Source organism: Colletotrichum tamarilloi (genome assembly GCF_030869305.1).
Source record: "Colletotrichum tamarilloi strain Tom-12 chromosome Unknown Scaffold_1.1, whole genome shotgun sequence".
Lineage (NCBI taxonomy): Eukaryota > Fungi > Ascomycota > Sordariomycetes > Glomerellales > Glomerellaceae > Colletotrichum > Colletotrichum tamarilloi.
The window spans coordinates 1,213,563-1,228,117 of record NW_026849384.1 but is presented as its reverse complement, the minus strand read 5'-3'; the positions used below and the strand labels follow the sequence as shown (position 1 = coordinate 1,228,117).

Below are 14,555 nucleotides of genomic sequence, written 5' to 3'. Positions count from 1 at the left end.
GCCACGTCGGAGGGGGGTTTCCCACGCAGACACGAGCAGATACTTGGCGCAATCAGGGCATTGCCTGCGGTTTCCAGCCTGGTGGTGGCCAAGAAGCTTGCGTCGCTCATAGTTCCTGAAGGAGGCTGGGCAGGTTTTCCCGGGCTGCCTCCCTCGGACGGTAGAACCCCATGAGTCGTACATGAAGGTGAGAAGCGCTTGCATTTGCTGTTCAGCTCAAACCCGCTGCAGCCCTCTTTTTTGTATAGCAAACTCCATTGAGAGACATCTGTTCCTCCTTGTCCAGCGGAACGAGCGGCGTCACGGCCACGCCAACGCGACAGCGCGGTCTCTGCCATGGCTTCGGATGAGCCAATTACAATCAGCTTTTGACGTCAGACATGCCAACGTCCTCCAAGATCCGAGGGGGCGCCCTTCGCTTGCGGCCTTTCTACGCGACCGTATTCTTAATATGTCTTTTGGCATCCTGGTCCATCTTGACCAAGGCTACCCAACGACAGCTCCAACTGCAAGACGCCTCATTCTCACTCTCATCCTCACCCCTCGCCAAACGATCCGAGTTCACCGAGTGCCGAGATGTCCACCGCGCCGATGATCAGTGTGCCTTTGTCAAGGCTCACTGCGCCGAGGACGAGGCTGGCCTCCTCTCCTACCTGACGCTGTATTATTGCGACCTTGGCAAGGCTCAGTGGTTGGCCTTCATTATCCTGGTCTGCTGGCTCGGCTTGCTCTTCACCACTATTGGCATCGCCGCCAGCGACTTCTTCAGCGTTAATCTCAGCACAATCTCTGCCATCCTCGGCCTCAGCGAGAGTTTGGCTGGCGTCACCTTCCTCGCCTTTGGCAATGGCTCACCCGACGTCTTCAGTACTTTTGCAGCCATGGGCTCCAATAGCGCCAGCATGGCTGTTGGAGAGCTGATCGGTGCTGCAAGCTTCATCACCGCCGTCGTTGCCGGGTCCATGGCTTTGGTTCGCGAGTTTAAAGTTGGCAGGAAGACGTACGTCAGGGATCTCTCTTTCTTCATCGTGGCTGTCTGCTTCACCATGGTGTTCCTGGCAGATGGCCACCTGCATTTATGGGAATGCATAACGATGGTCTGTTACTACATCTTCTACGTGGTTACCGTTGTCACATGGCATTGGTACTCAACAAGGCGGAGCCAGCGGCGGGTCCGGGAAGCAGCCGCACGAGGTCATGTCTACGGGACGGTGGGGCATCTCAGTGACGAGCTGGCACCGGAACCATACCGGGATGATCCCGACGATGAGAACCGGCACGTCACCTCCGCAGCCGCTTCCAGTGCTGGAGACATCAACGCATTGGAAGCTGGCCCTAGGATCGAAGTTGATGGTCAAGGAGAGAGTGACGAGGAGGCGGAAGACAGCGATCATGGGCGGCACGTCGTCGCAGAGATGGCCAGCAGCATGCGAGTGTTGCGTCCTAGAGGCAGAAGGCGCAACACACTCACGCCTATTCGTCCCAGTCTAGTCGGCGCTCTCGAATTCCGATCTGCTCTGGCTCAATTGCAGAAGGAAAGCAACCACAGGATGAGACCGATGCATGGACGGGCCTACTCAGTCAACCACCTCGGGGGACAAAGTGAAACGAATACAGTGGGAGGGCCGCCATCCGACTCAGGAAGATACACGATAGGTGCCGTTGAGGAATATGGTCAGAACAGGAATCGGGCCTTGTCCTCTGGCGATATCCCCGGATCTATTAACAGTCGTGACCATTCGCCATCGCCGTGGCGCTTCCCAACACCCGCAGACCCGATCCAACAGATAAAGGCCCAAGAGGGCAGAAACCGAAGTCTGTCACCAGCTTACAAAATCGGTGGTAACTTGGCACCTCCTCCAGTCGACGCCGTACCACAAAGACAGGACAGTGGGGGGAGCGAACCGTTGGAGGCTCGGCCATCACCTGGTCAACTTTCCCTCCAAATACCAAGTCGGCGTGGCAGCATGAGCGTCGGATCTTCGCCTGCATCGCCCTTCCCTGGTTACACCGAATCGCCTCTTGTTTTAACGCCTGCTGCTCAGGCCGAACCGACCGAGTTTTTTGCGCCGCCTGGACCGGCGCGCCTCGAAGTGCCATTTGCGCCTTATGAGATGGCCAACCCCAAACCTGTAAGGTGGTGGCCATACGCCATTCTGCCTCCGCCGCACATCTTTTGGGCAACGTTGTTCCCGACTCTGCTAGGATGGAAGCAGAAAAGCCACTGGGACAGATTTGTCAGTGCTATATCTGTACCAAGCATCTTGCTCTTGGTGTTGACACTTCCGGTTGTCGAAAATGAGACTGCGGATGATTCATCCGACGAGACTGCCGTGGATCCCATGATGCGAGACCACTCCCACTGCGACGCTCCAGTGCCTGCCGACGCCTACGAAGACAATGAGGGAGAGACGGAGTGGCAGCGCTTTAGACGGGCTACTCTGTCGCACTCTCGTGGGCAGTCACTTGATCACTCTCCCAAGGGCTCTCCAGCGCTTATTGCTATCGATTCTCCGAGTGGTGCGCGTGTGGCAACTGAAATACCTACGAGTCACCCACAAGCCATAAAACCCGCCAAGCCGTTGCCTTCGGAGAGCAGTCTAGCTCCTGTAGACGAGTCGGGACATTGGAACAGATGGCTCGTCGCGATCCAGCTCTTCACCGGGCCTTTGTTCGCCGTCATCATTCTCTGGGCAAACATGAAGGAAGACTTCCAACAACCCTACAAGGTCCTTGTCAGACTCATCCTGTATACACTCCTAGGATCCACAATTCTTCTCGGCTTCCTTCTCCTATCGACCAGTCCTGATAAGAAGCCAAAGTACCATTTCTTGCTTTGCTTCATGGGTTTCATCATTGCCATCGCCTGGATTTCTACCATCGCCGGAGAAGTCGTCGGTGTCTTGAAAGCAGTCGGCGTCATTTTCGGCATATCAGAAGCCCTCCTGGGCCTGACCATCTTCGCAGCGGGCAACAGTGTGGGCGATCTAATTGCCGATATAACCGTTGCCCGGCTCGGTTTCCCCGTCATGGCATTGTAAGTCTTCACCTACCTATCCATCCACATACCGATGACAGCCATGCTAACTACTTTTAGGTCTGCGTGCTTTGGTGGGCCAATGCTCAATATCCTGCTCGGTATAGGAATCGGCGGCGTCTACATGATGGTCCAGGCCGCCAACCACCGACATAAGAAACACCCAGACAAGCCATTCAAGTACCATTCGTACAACATTCAGATTGGAGGCACGTTGATGATCTCGGCCATCACGCTACTCATCACACTGCTTGGCCTCCTCATCATCGTACCTATGAACAAGTGGGTGATGTCACGGAAGATCGGTTACGGTCTCATTGTGTTGTGGATGATCAGCACCATCGTCAACGTTGTTGTCGAGCTGACCGGAGTGTGGACTGACGTGTCCTATTCCCTATCTTTCTAACGGTACATTTCTCCCTTTTGACTGCTGGCACACGTACAGACTGTATCAATATTGCGTTATTGCATTGCGCCGTATGAGTATACCCAAGCATAGCGTGCGACGAGAAGAATAAACGAAAACTCTCTGTCTTTCCACTTATAGACAGTCCTTACCTCCTGAGTACAAAAAGAGGAAACACGAATCTACATATACATTAGTTTATAAAAATAAATAACACAGATGCTAGCGTCCCTCTTACACAAGCATCTCGGTTGGCTTGATACCTCATTGGCTTCTTTAACGTGTCAAAGTCTCGTGATGTGTTGGTGATGGTTGCCGTTTCATCTAGCGAACAGCTTTTTCTACGAACGAGGTTGAAGGCACTCAGGCACGGTCCTACGTTGCAGACGTTGATTACCATCTGATGTGTTTCTGTCTTCCTTTCCGTACGTGCACCACCAGACCCCTTGTGAGCGAAAGGGCATCAGTAACCGAAGTTGTGACGTGCCCCAACCAACGTATTGAGACGAACATTATGGAATGCCAACTACGCAATGTGCAGCGTTGCGATGCCAAGACTTAAAGCAAACGCTTCATCTGGTGTTGATCTCTCCTTTCTGTTTCTAGAGCTCAGCACAGCTCAGCACAGCTCCGTGTGTGCAAGTACATGTACGTCTGAGTGTGGTTGCCAAGACATGTCATTGTGTACACCTTTTTGTGTTTTGGCCAACTTATGCCCTTCCACGAGGGGGGAACGGCGCGTCACTTTGGTGACTGACAATATTGGATCATTGACAAACGATAAGAGCAGTAGCAAAGTATAAAATGAGATTTGAATGACCGAGCAAAGGCTCTTCCTGGTGTGAGGTTATTCCAGTTCATGCCAACCTTGGTTATAACAAGCCACGCAAAACAAATCACACTCAACTCGGATTTCACTTGCCCTACCAGTTTCTACCTCACTACCTACCCAAAAAGGTTGAGAAATTCAGACACCCAACATGGGAGGCTTTGACAAACTCACAGACTTGGCCCAGCAACTCGCCGGCAAAGACCAAGGCAAGAAGGATCAACAACAGCAGCAGCGGGATTCGTCAATTCCTCAGACAACGACAACGACTACCACGAACGGCCAGGAATGGGCGGATGTCGGGTCAGCCGCCAAAAAGGCCTTTGCTGGATTCCAGGCGGATCAAGCTGGCGGCAAGGGACCTGATTACACCGAGATTGGGGATGTTGCGCAGAGGGCTTTCAAGGCTTATGACCACGGCGGTGGTGGTGAGGAGGGAAAGAAGGATCTTGCTGAGATTGGAAAGGGCCTCGCTGCTGGGTTTGGCGGCGGTGATGGTGAGAAGATGGAGGAGGGGATGTTGGGAGGGACTGATGGTAAGTTGGAGGCTGGGGAGGGGACTGGTGAGGTTGAAGGTGAAGGTGAAGGGCAAGGTGAAGGGAAGCAGACCAAAGTCCAACGTGATGATGGTCTGGCCGTTTCGAGGTCAAATGCGAGGGATACCACTGGCCTGGAGGGCGAGACGCTCCCTGAAGGGGAATCCGACCCTTCTACTGAGAAGAAGGAATTCGGCTCTCACACCAAGCGAGAGGCCGGTGACGGTACCGGATTCGAGAAGGGGGGTTTGCGTGAAGATGAGGATGTCTTTAATAGTAGTGAGGGCAAGACCGACATCACTAGAAGCGGCGAGACGACGACCTCTGGGCAAGGTAAGTTTGGTCCTTCGATTGACATCCTCACTCTGAGTTACTTTATTCAACTGATGCTGGCCATGAAATAGGACTCGGTCGTCGGGCACAGCAGCCTGTGGGCGGTACCGGTGACGAAGAAGAGACTCTTGGGAATCAGCCGGTCAAGAGATGGATTGAGTGAGGCGGCAACATCTTGCAAGGGAAATTGTCAAAAACGTCCTACTTGTGCCGAAGGTGTTTACGATTGACCTCCAGGACTTTCGCTGGCTCGAACGTCCAAGATGAGAGAGTGACTCACTCACATATTATTGCTGCTAGCCGGACTGTTTCGAAACAGAGGCGCAGCATGATCGTCACTGGGTAAGGGTGGTAGTTGATTATTTCGCGTAGTTGTCGGATTGCGTGTTAGCTTAGAAACATTGAAGAGAGATATCTGTCCTCTAGCAACCAGTGAGTAATGGTAGATTGGTCGTGTAATTGATGCAAGATATGCACCGACGTCAAGGCACCCAAGGTACTAAGGTGAAGGTCACCAAGTCGGAGCCGGGGACGGCTCCACCCTCGAGCCCCGGAGCACGCATCCCTGCCGGGGGGCCGCCGCAAGGGGCAGTATTCCCAGCCCGTTCTAGGTCCCATCACAAGCCCACGATCCTCCGTCGCCTAGCGTATTCTTAGTGCCCTCCTAGTCCGCTGTAAATTGCAATCTATCGTTCCTTGCGCCTCATAGTGATCTGCTCAGGGAACCTAACTTCCAGGTTCGCAGAGGCCACGATGTCTACATCTCCCCCCCGGTATTACCACGTTCCTGGCGGAAACAAAACAACTCGTCATCTCAGCACTGCCCCAATACATGGCGTAGATGATCCAGCGGGCGAGTTTCAGACGTGATCACTTGAATGGCGTATCTCATCTCGTTTCAATGCCAATGCCTTCGTATCGTTGCCGTTTGCACATAGGGGTCAGAGGCAAGCTGTCCACAGCTCGGTGTAATAATAGCGAAGTTGATGAGGTAGACAAGGACAGATCATCAAGAGATGGGCAATTAAGAGATCTGGCAAGTTGGAAGATGTGATTGTGTTCGGTCAGCAGACAATTGCGAATCTATTGTCAAATCATACCTGCCAATGCTTGTGGTAAACATTGAAGAAAGATACAGCTTCAGGAAAAGTTATAAATCAAGTTCGACATCGCACTGATTCGAACCCGATGTTCTTGGTTCTTCGCACCTGCAGCTCAAAGCCCACCCAACTGCCCACTCCGTACTACACCTTACACAAGGCCCAGACCCAGACCCATTAGAGGGGGACCCTTGAACCGCAACAAGCACCAGTGCACCACAGTACCTCACTTGCCCCGCCATCCAAAAAGCAACCCCGCGCCGCGCCTGCCACATCCCGAAAAGGAGAGCTTCCTTTCCTGCACGATTGACCGCCCTCCCTTTGCTCAACTTTAACATTGGACTTTTCCCCATCCCTCCTCCCATCCCTCGAAGCGCGAAATTATCACGACAAAGCTTCTTTCCTCAAAGCTTCACCACCAAACGTAATACCGAAATCGAACCTGCATTGTGCCAGCATTCACAAGAACAAACACCGTCACGATGGCTACCTCTCTCCCCAGCTACCCTCCCCTCACGGAGCGCCCTCTGAAGAACACCATCTGCCTCTTTGACGTCGACGGCACCCTCACTCCCGCTCGTCTGGTAAGCTACTCTTCTAAAATCAGATCTTAAACTCCCCCGGCCTCCTCCCAGCTCTACCCCTTCCCAGAGAAATTGCTCGTCGCATTACACCAGGAAATCCCATCCAAGCTAACACCTCCTTCCCCCCCTCCTCCAGGCCGCCTCCCCCGAGATCCTCGACCTCCTCGCCCGCCTCCGCCAAAAGTGCGCCATCGGCTTCGTCGGCGGCTCCGACTACTCCAAGCAGCAAGAGCAGCTCGGCAACGCCACCACCCCCGTCACCACCCTCTTCGACTTCTGCTTCTCCGAGAACGGCCTGACGGCCTACAAGCTCGGCCAGCCCCTCGCCTCCAACAGCTTCATAAAGTACATTGGCGAGGACCAGTACAAGGAGCTCGTCCGCTTCGCCCTCCACCACATCGCCGACCTCGACATCCCCATCAAGCGCGGCACCTTTATCGAGTTCCGCAACGGCATGGTCAACATCTCCCCCATCGGCCGCAACGCCTCCAACGAGGAGCGCCAGGCCTTCGAGGCCTACGACAAGATCCACAACGTCCGCCGCGACTTCGTCGCCAAGCTCCGCGAGAAGTTTGGTCACCTGGGCCTGACGTTCAGCATCGGCGGCCAGATCTCGTTCGACGTCTTCCCCACCGGCTGGGACAAGACGTACTGCCTCCAGCACCTCGAGAAGGAGGCGGAGAAGGAGGGCGGCGTCAAGTACGAGCAGATTCACTTCTTTGGCGACAAGACAGCCGAGGGCGGAAACGACTACGAGATTTACGTCGACGAGCGCACCATTGGTCACTCTGTTACCGGCCCCGAGGATACCATTCGCATCCTCAAGGAGACGTTTGACTTGTGAACCGCGGCGGAGAGGAGTAGGCTCTGAGAGGGAATCTTACAAATGGACTTGCAAGCCGGAATGAATGAACCTAGCTTGACCAGCGAATGAAGCCGACGAAAATGGGGTTGAGATGTCATGGGGCCAGCTTTCTAGACTTTGTGGTCGTGGGCTGTGGCCTTGGGGAACAACAGACCTGCGACATGTCGAGAGCGGCCATAACAGGCCCGCTTTCGAGACTTGAATTTTCAGTAGAGCAGCAAATGGAAATGAAGTACAATGATCACTCAAAGTGGTAGATGATGGCAAAAGTCACAATGTCGCGTACGAGCTGCGAGAATCAATGTTGTAGATTTGAAGTATATCATCAGGTCGTCAAGCTACCGCTGTATACCTTGGGGATGGGGTTGCTAGAGAGAAAGGCAGAGAGATATTAAAGTAAATCCAAGAAAAAAATGACAACACCATCGCCATCACCATCACCATCACCATCACCATCACCATCGCCATCACCATCACCGTCCACACCCACCCACCTCTTCTTTACCTCCCAAACTCCAAATGGGGCACAATCACCGGCCCATACTTTGTCGGCGCCGTAAACGCACCATCACCCTGCACGACAAAATCCACCGCCAAACTCAACTTTTGCAACCCCTGTTGCTGCTGCTGCTGTTGTCCTCCGTTGACGATGCTACCCGCATACTGCGACCCGCCGACACCACCAGGACCACCGGCGACGGTCTCTGGGTCATACGCCACGACGGCGACGTAGTTCCTGCGTCCCATGAGCTTCTTGAGCTCGCGCGCGGAGCCCGAGGCGTCGGTGTGGAAAATCTCCATCATGTCCTCCTTGGAATCGGACACCTCGTGATTGGACTTGTGGCCGTTTTGCGGCACGTAGAGGCTCTTGTTGTTGTGGAGGAGCTTGAGGATGTAGTTGCTCGCGGGCTGGGCTACGATGGGGGAGGTGATTACTTGGTACATTGTCTTGTGGTCGCTCGGGTGGGTTGGGTCGTGGACCAGGCCTGCCCCTGCGCAGTTGACGTCTGCGTGGCATTTGTCAGTGGGTTGGGACAAACATGAGAAAAGAAGAGTCGTTGGGTTCGGAAACTTACCTCCTGACAAGAAAGTCATGCGAATGCCCTTTTGCTGGGAGATGCCTTGGAGCGTGCGGATAAAGTACGTCCTCTCCAGGTCCTTGGACTCGTGCGTCCACATGTCCTTGAGGATCTCGGCAATGTCAATCTCGCCAAACTGGTTCAGGACGTTGCCCATGAGACCAGACTTGCCGACTGCCTTCTTCACCTGCGTGAATCCTTGCGCGACAACGTCCTTACCGCCAACGACGCCGGCCACGGAGCTCGTAACCTTACCGAGGATGTTGTACGAGGTATTGACAACCTTTTTGCCCGTCGCGACGGCGCCTGCCAAGCTCTCGACCGCCTCGAGGCGCGGGTACAGCAGCGGCACGGAGACCATCCAGATGCAGTGCTGTACGCTGGGAGGCAGCGTCGCGACCTTGGGGAATATGCCCTGGTAGGTCGGCCCGGCCATGACGCGGGCTTGGTTCCTCTCGGAGCGGCAGTCTGGTCCGACGACGCAGACGGCTGGACCGAGGTACTTGAGAAAGTGCCACCCTTGGCCGGTGATTGTAAAGAGGTCCATGTCGTTACTGACGTTGCGGAGGATCTCTACCGTGGTGTGATGCTGGAAGAGAAGGTACATTTCGACGGCAATGCGACCTACGTTTTTGAACATTTGGGACCCTTGCATGTACTCGGGATACGAGCCATAGCCGTCGAAACTGGGCCAGGTCAGTTGTTTCACATATCACAAGGTACAAAACTGCACTTACATGTCATGGTCGTCAATCTGCAAAACATGCGGAATCTGAGCAAAGGCCTCTCGTAGGTAAGGCTGGTCAAAGTGGCTGGTATAGTAATGGAAGTAGGCGTGCGAGACGTCCTCCTCGTGGCGCGCGGTCCATTGCGCGTTCTTCCTGTTGTCTCTGCCGCTCATCGCCAACCACTGCTTCAGCAGGGGCACCTCTTTCCATAGTCTGTCACCGTAAATTTGGTTGCCCATTCCGAGCTGAACGTGGAAGCCGCCGCAGTCGACGTTCTTTTGAAGCACGTCCTTCCACATGAAGCCCACGCCACCGAGTTTGGAGCGCTCGGCCTGAGATGTTGAGGCGGCAAAGTCATTGTTCGAGTGAGCGATGAACCTCCAGCCGACTTCATGGCGGCCGGCAATGACAAACTCGTATCTCGTGCATCCCAGATGAGAAGTGACTGCGTACGTCCATCTCTCGGTCCCGCTCTCACTCATGGGCAGCTCAATATCGTACTTGTAAAACGTCCAGCGCTGATGAGTGAAGATATTGTGCGGCACCAACTGTCGCGGGTTAGGTGAAAGGTCGTTGCTCGGGTGAATGTGAATGGTCGGGGGCTGCGGTGCGTCCGTCACGATCATGATGCTACCCAGCCATGTCCCCTTTTCAAAGTCCATGTTGCAGTAGCGGAGATACGGTCCAAAGTACACACCATTCGTGGGCTGGATCCTGTACATGTCAACACCGGCGCTTGGAGGTGGTCCAGAAAATCCAGCAGTTGTAGGCGTTTGGGACGCAGCAACACTCATGATGCTCTCAGCATAGCCCGGTGTCTGAGGGGGAAACATTGGAGAGGCCATGGCCTGCTTGCCAAACATGGGCGATGCGAGCGGGTTGCCGTACGTCGACGCCGTAGGAGACAAGGGAGCTGCCTCGTGTGTAATAGGATTGGGCCCCTTGGGGAACTCCCATTGCGTCGCCTGAGAAGCCAGATGAATATAATAGTACTGTCCCGAGTTCTGGTCCAGGTGGGCGATCCAGCCCTCGGGTAGCGGTGGCGGCGAAGAAGGGCCAGCGCCTTGGAAGGAAGGAGGTGCTTGTACAGTCTGTGTGACAGGGGCATTCTGTGCTTGGGATGACGAGGGCTGTCCGTTTTGCTCTGGCCTCGGGTCGTTGGCAAAGGCGGGGTGGCCTTGCAACGAAGGTGACGCGAGCCCGGCTGCTGCAGGGCCGACAGTCGCGGGCTTCTTCGGGGGCGACTGAGCAGCAGAGGCCGTGGACACGGACGGCGTTGAATCTGCCCTTTGCTGAGTGGGCCGTTGCTTCTCGGCTGGGTAAGATGGGTTGCCTGAAGGCGTGACACTCGAGTAGGCTGGCGGGGGATCGTTCAAGCCTAGTCGCTGATAATCCTGCTCTAGAACGCTGACTTGCAGGTTCGTCTGTTCCCCTTGGTTCTCTGCTTGTTGAGGGGGAGGACTGAAGGTAGGTTGCGTAGGACTCGTAACTGGGTTCATGCCCTGGTATACTGTGGGCGGACCATGAGGTTGGTTCTCTGGGTTCTCCGTGGGAGTCCATGGCCGCGCGGGTGGTGGTGCTCCTCCATACTGCGCCAATCTCTGGGAAGCTGCAGCGCTCTGTGCCTGTTGCGCCTGCAGGCTGGTCAGTGTTGCCGTGCCCGAGATGCCAGAGGCGGCATATCGCGCCTCGATACCGCCGCCCGGGATGACCCCTGGTTCAACGATTGGGGTCTCTGGCGGGGGTGGGGATCCTCGGCTGGCGCGGGTTGTGGAGGTTGAAGCTGTCGAGGCGAACCTGTTCACGCTGTTCTGGCCGGGCATCTCGAGATGATCAGCGCTCTGAGCACTCTGAGGTGGTGGCCGGGCCTGGTACTGGCTCTGGCTCTGGGCGGGCGGCGTAGAACTGGATGCGCCACCCGGTGGCGGGTAGTAGGGCTTCTTGGTGTAAGACGGGTAGTTTGTAGTCGAAGCAGCCGGTCGCTGAGGTTGCGGCGCCGTCAGGGGCTTCGCGAAAAGGCCGCCGTCGTCGCCAGCCGGGCTCTGAGGAGATGTGGCGCCCAAGGGCCTCGGACCGGTGCCGCGTCGCTCGGCGAGGGTAGGACTCTTGGTCTCTACGGGGCTGGTCGCATTGAAGCGCGGGGTAGTATCATTGTAGTCGGAGCCAAATCGCTTCGGGGCGGTGATGGTGGGTTTGGTAGGTTTTCCAGGTCGAAGATCCTCCTCGTCGGGATACGGCAGAGGGGCAGCTGAGCTCGAGGCGCCTGGTGGTAGAGGGAAGGTCGGCTTCGATGTGAAGGAGGAGGAGCCAGAGGCGGACGGAGGCGCGGGGTACTTGAAGCGGTCGTTGGCGGGGTTGGGACTCTGAGGTTTGAATATTCTCAAGGGTTCAACGGTCGGGCTATCGCAGTCTTCTTCGGCGGGCTTGTGAAGGAACAGTTCGGCATCGGGAAGGCCGCGACTGCGCTCCATGATGGGCGGCGATGTGGTATCGTCGAATCTGGCCAAAGATAGATATGTACGGATATCTGGGGGCCGGCCGACTTGCGCAGGTACGCGGATGCTTGATGCGGGATGCGAATGACGCACTGCGAGAGCTCAAGTCTGCAGGTCAGGGGGAGCAAAAAGTTATTTATAGGAGCTGTCGAAGGTCGAGGTTTCGTGCCTATCGTTGGATGCTTGAGAGGATCGCAGCTGCTGATGAGGGGTGGTGGGGTCCAGGTTCGAGTCTCACGGGAGAGGTCGCAGATATGGCCGGCCGGTTGTTAGGCCCGTCAGATGGATGAAACGGCTGCGGCACGGAAACAAAACCAGTGTATTTTCCAAACGTGTGTATTTCAAGAGAAAAAAAAGGTCAGAAGCCGAGAACTATCAACCAGAGGGGAGAGCGCGTCCAGGACGAAGAATAAGAACGTGCCAGATAGGACGACAGGAGCAGGAGGGAAGCAAGCAAGCGCCAGGTAGGGTTTGGGTCTGGCAGCGGGAAGCATTGGGCAAAGTGCAAAGCGGCAGCATAAGGTAGGGACATGGGGCCAGGATGGGGATGGGATGGGACCGGGAACCAGGGGGGGAGGCGCTCGCCAGCGGCAGAGAAGAGAGAGGGGTGGGAAACTTGGATATTCCTCAAGGCATAGGCAGGCCGCACCGCCGCACACAGACTGTAGACACCACCACCTCACACGGGAGGGCGTGGCCGGGCTGGCATGGCATTTGCAGGGAATGGGCGAGATGGGTCTCGTCGCCGCCTCGGTGGCCTCCTCGACGATGAGAGTGAGCCAGCTGCCCAGGAGTGTCGAGAGAAACAAGTGGTTGAGTTTGCAGTCCCAGGCAGTGGTGACCAGTGACCAGTGACCAGGAGCCAAAGAGCCTGAACAACGTCGATGTATGGAGCCCTGCATGGTGGCATCTTGTTCTACTGCGTAGCGAAGCTTCATGATTGGCTGTGTATCGTGGGCGCTTAGAGAATGGTGCAGCAGCAAATGGGCAATCTTCATCTCGAAGTTGCAAGCGCCTGCCCATGACTGTGAAGCTCTTGGCTTGAAAGAAGTTCCCAGTCTTTCCAGATTCTCAGAGAGCCGTGAGAGCCTAGAGCGTGGTAGCGGAGCCACTTGAGCTCGTAATGCGCATAGAGGGAGATGAGAGTGATGAAGAGTGATTTGTCGAGTGCGGCATCTGGGATCCGGTGAGTCGAAATGCGCCGAGACAAGCAGTGACGAGATAGGGGTTGAACTTGGTAGTGCCCGCCCATCTGCAGCTCTCGTGAACCATCACTTGATGGAGGCGCCTAGGAGATTTGGTGTTGAACTCTCCAAGTTAGGAGGATGTTGGTAAAAGTAAAGAAAGCATCCAAGTGACAGACAGGCGGGACTGGAGGGAACCGGTACCTTCACTGATTGAGATACGTACCTATTGAGAAGCACTGGCCATCTAGAGATGTCTTGGCCCAAGCTTAGACGGGTAATTACATAAGCCCGGAAATTTCCACTTTTCAGGCACAGCGGCGGCGTCCCGCGTTGGTTTGCCTCCGAACAGGTCGTCCGTCATTGGCCGAGCTCGGGGTTGTCGTCGTCGTCGTCGCCCTCTTTCCCGTCGTTGCATTCGCACTTTCATATGATTTTCATTATCGAAACTCTCGCCTTCAACAAATGGGACTCGGACAATAATAACTGCCTCAACGACATCCCGGCAACTCATTCCGAAAGCGAGTCACATCCAGGGGAATGTTGACTCACACAACTTACAAGCCTTATGACAGCTCCACACATTGCATGGACCAACAACACCAGCCACGAATTGAGGCCTCAGTTTGGCGTGCGCGTCCTCTCTGCTGCCAGTGGCGAAGAATCAAGCACCATCTCAGTGACCACCCACTATCCGCAATCTGAAGCTGCACCCGATTCCCATGTGCTTGAAGTGTGGCACACGCAAGTTCCCAATTCCCGAGCTCATCGCAAACTGACACAGCGGGACCGAGTTACGCCACACTCCACCCCGCACTTCACCATATCCCGCTGCCAACAGCCCATTCCCGGGCCCGGGCTCTAGGCTGCTCAGCTGAAGCTTTTTTGCTCGGTCCCGCGCGGGCTGCGTAACACAACTGACATGGGACGTGTCAGAGAAATGGCGGCGACGGCGGCGTTCTCTCCAAGGCAATCAAACAATACGCGGCTTTTCTCTAGCAGTCTAGAGTCATGAAGGCGTAGCTAAGGAACCTTCTTATTCGGTCTCCGACCACGCCTGAATCTACACTCCGCCGCGGACATTTGCCCTACGCCATCAACAAATTGATGGTTCGGAGCTCGGTGTAGAAGTCTACCGCCCACCGACGGGGATCCAATGAGCTGTTTGGGCCGATCGCCCTACCACGACGACGCGTGGCGATGTTGTACCTCTCCCCATGTGCCCATGCCCTTTCCCTTCGAAACCATTCTGACCTGTTCGACCGCTCGAGGCTAGAGGTGTATTGAGTGTGGCTCTGACTGGTTCGACCTGGTGCTTTCGCAAGTGTTTTTGCCTTCCACGTTTTGCCAGTAGTGTATCAGACGAAAGGCCTACGCAT

The 14,555-nt window shown here is 55.4% G+C and overlaps 5 protein-coding genes across 5 annotated transcripts; 4 read left to right on the top strand and 1 right to left on the bottom strand.

The window, feature by feature from the left end:
* Positions 1-181: 181 nt before the first annotated feature.
* CTAM01_00414 (sodium/calcium exchanger protein) lies at positions 182-3,443 on the top strand (the record flags this gene model as incomplete). The annotated part of the gene is made up of 3 exons (XM_060516466.1): positions 182-187; positions 366-3,037; positions 3,098-3,443. 3 exons carry the CDS (start codon positions 182-184, stop codon positions 3,441-3,443), a joined length of 3,024 nt encoding a protein of 1,007 aa, XP_060389092.1.
* A 980-nt stretch (positions 3,444-4,423) lies between these two features.
* CTAM01_00413 (uncharacterized protein) lies at positions 4,424-5,304 on the top strand (the record flags this gene model as incomplete). The annotated part of the gene is made up of 2 exons (XM_060516465.1): positions 4,424-5,141; positions 5,213-5,304. The coding sequence occupies 2 exons, from the start codon at positions 4,424-4,426 to the stop codon at positions 5,302-5,304; spliced, it is 810 nt and encodes a 269-aa protein (XP_060389091.1).
* A 1,419-nt stretch (positions 5,305-6,723) lies between these two features.
* On the top strand, positions 6,724-7,669 carry CTAM01_00412 (phosphomannomutase; the record flags this gene model as incomplete). The annotated part of the gene is made up of 2 exons (XM_060516464.1): positions 6,724-6,825; positions 6,962-7,669. 2 exons carry the CDS (start codon positions 6,724-6,726, stop codon positions 7,667-7,669), a joined length of 810 nt encoding a protein of 269 aa, XP_060389090.1.
* Positions 7,670-8,191: 522 nt separating this feature from the next.
* CTAM01_00411 (WW domain-containing protein) lies at positions 8,192-12,930 on the bottom strand (the record flags this gene model as incomplete). The annotated part of the gene is made up of 4 exons (XM_060516463.1): positions 8,192-8,697; positions 8,767-9,455; positions 9,507-11,996; positions 12,671-12,930. 4 exons carry the CDS (start codon positions 12,928-12,930, stop codon positions 8,192-8,194), a joined length of 3,945 nt encoding a protein of 1,314 aa, XP_060389089.1.
* Positions 12,931-13,744: 814 nt separating this feature from the next.
* On the top strand, positions 13,745-14,041 carry CTAM01_00410 (uncharacterized protein; the record flags this gene model as incomplete). Its single annotated transcript, XM_060516462.1, has 1 exon — positions 13,745-14,041. One exon carries the CDS (start codon positions 13,745-13,747, stop codon positions 14,039-14,041), a length of 297 nt encoding a protein of 98 aa, XP_060389088.1.
* Between the last annotated feature and the right edge of the window lie 514 nt (positions 14,042-14,555).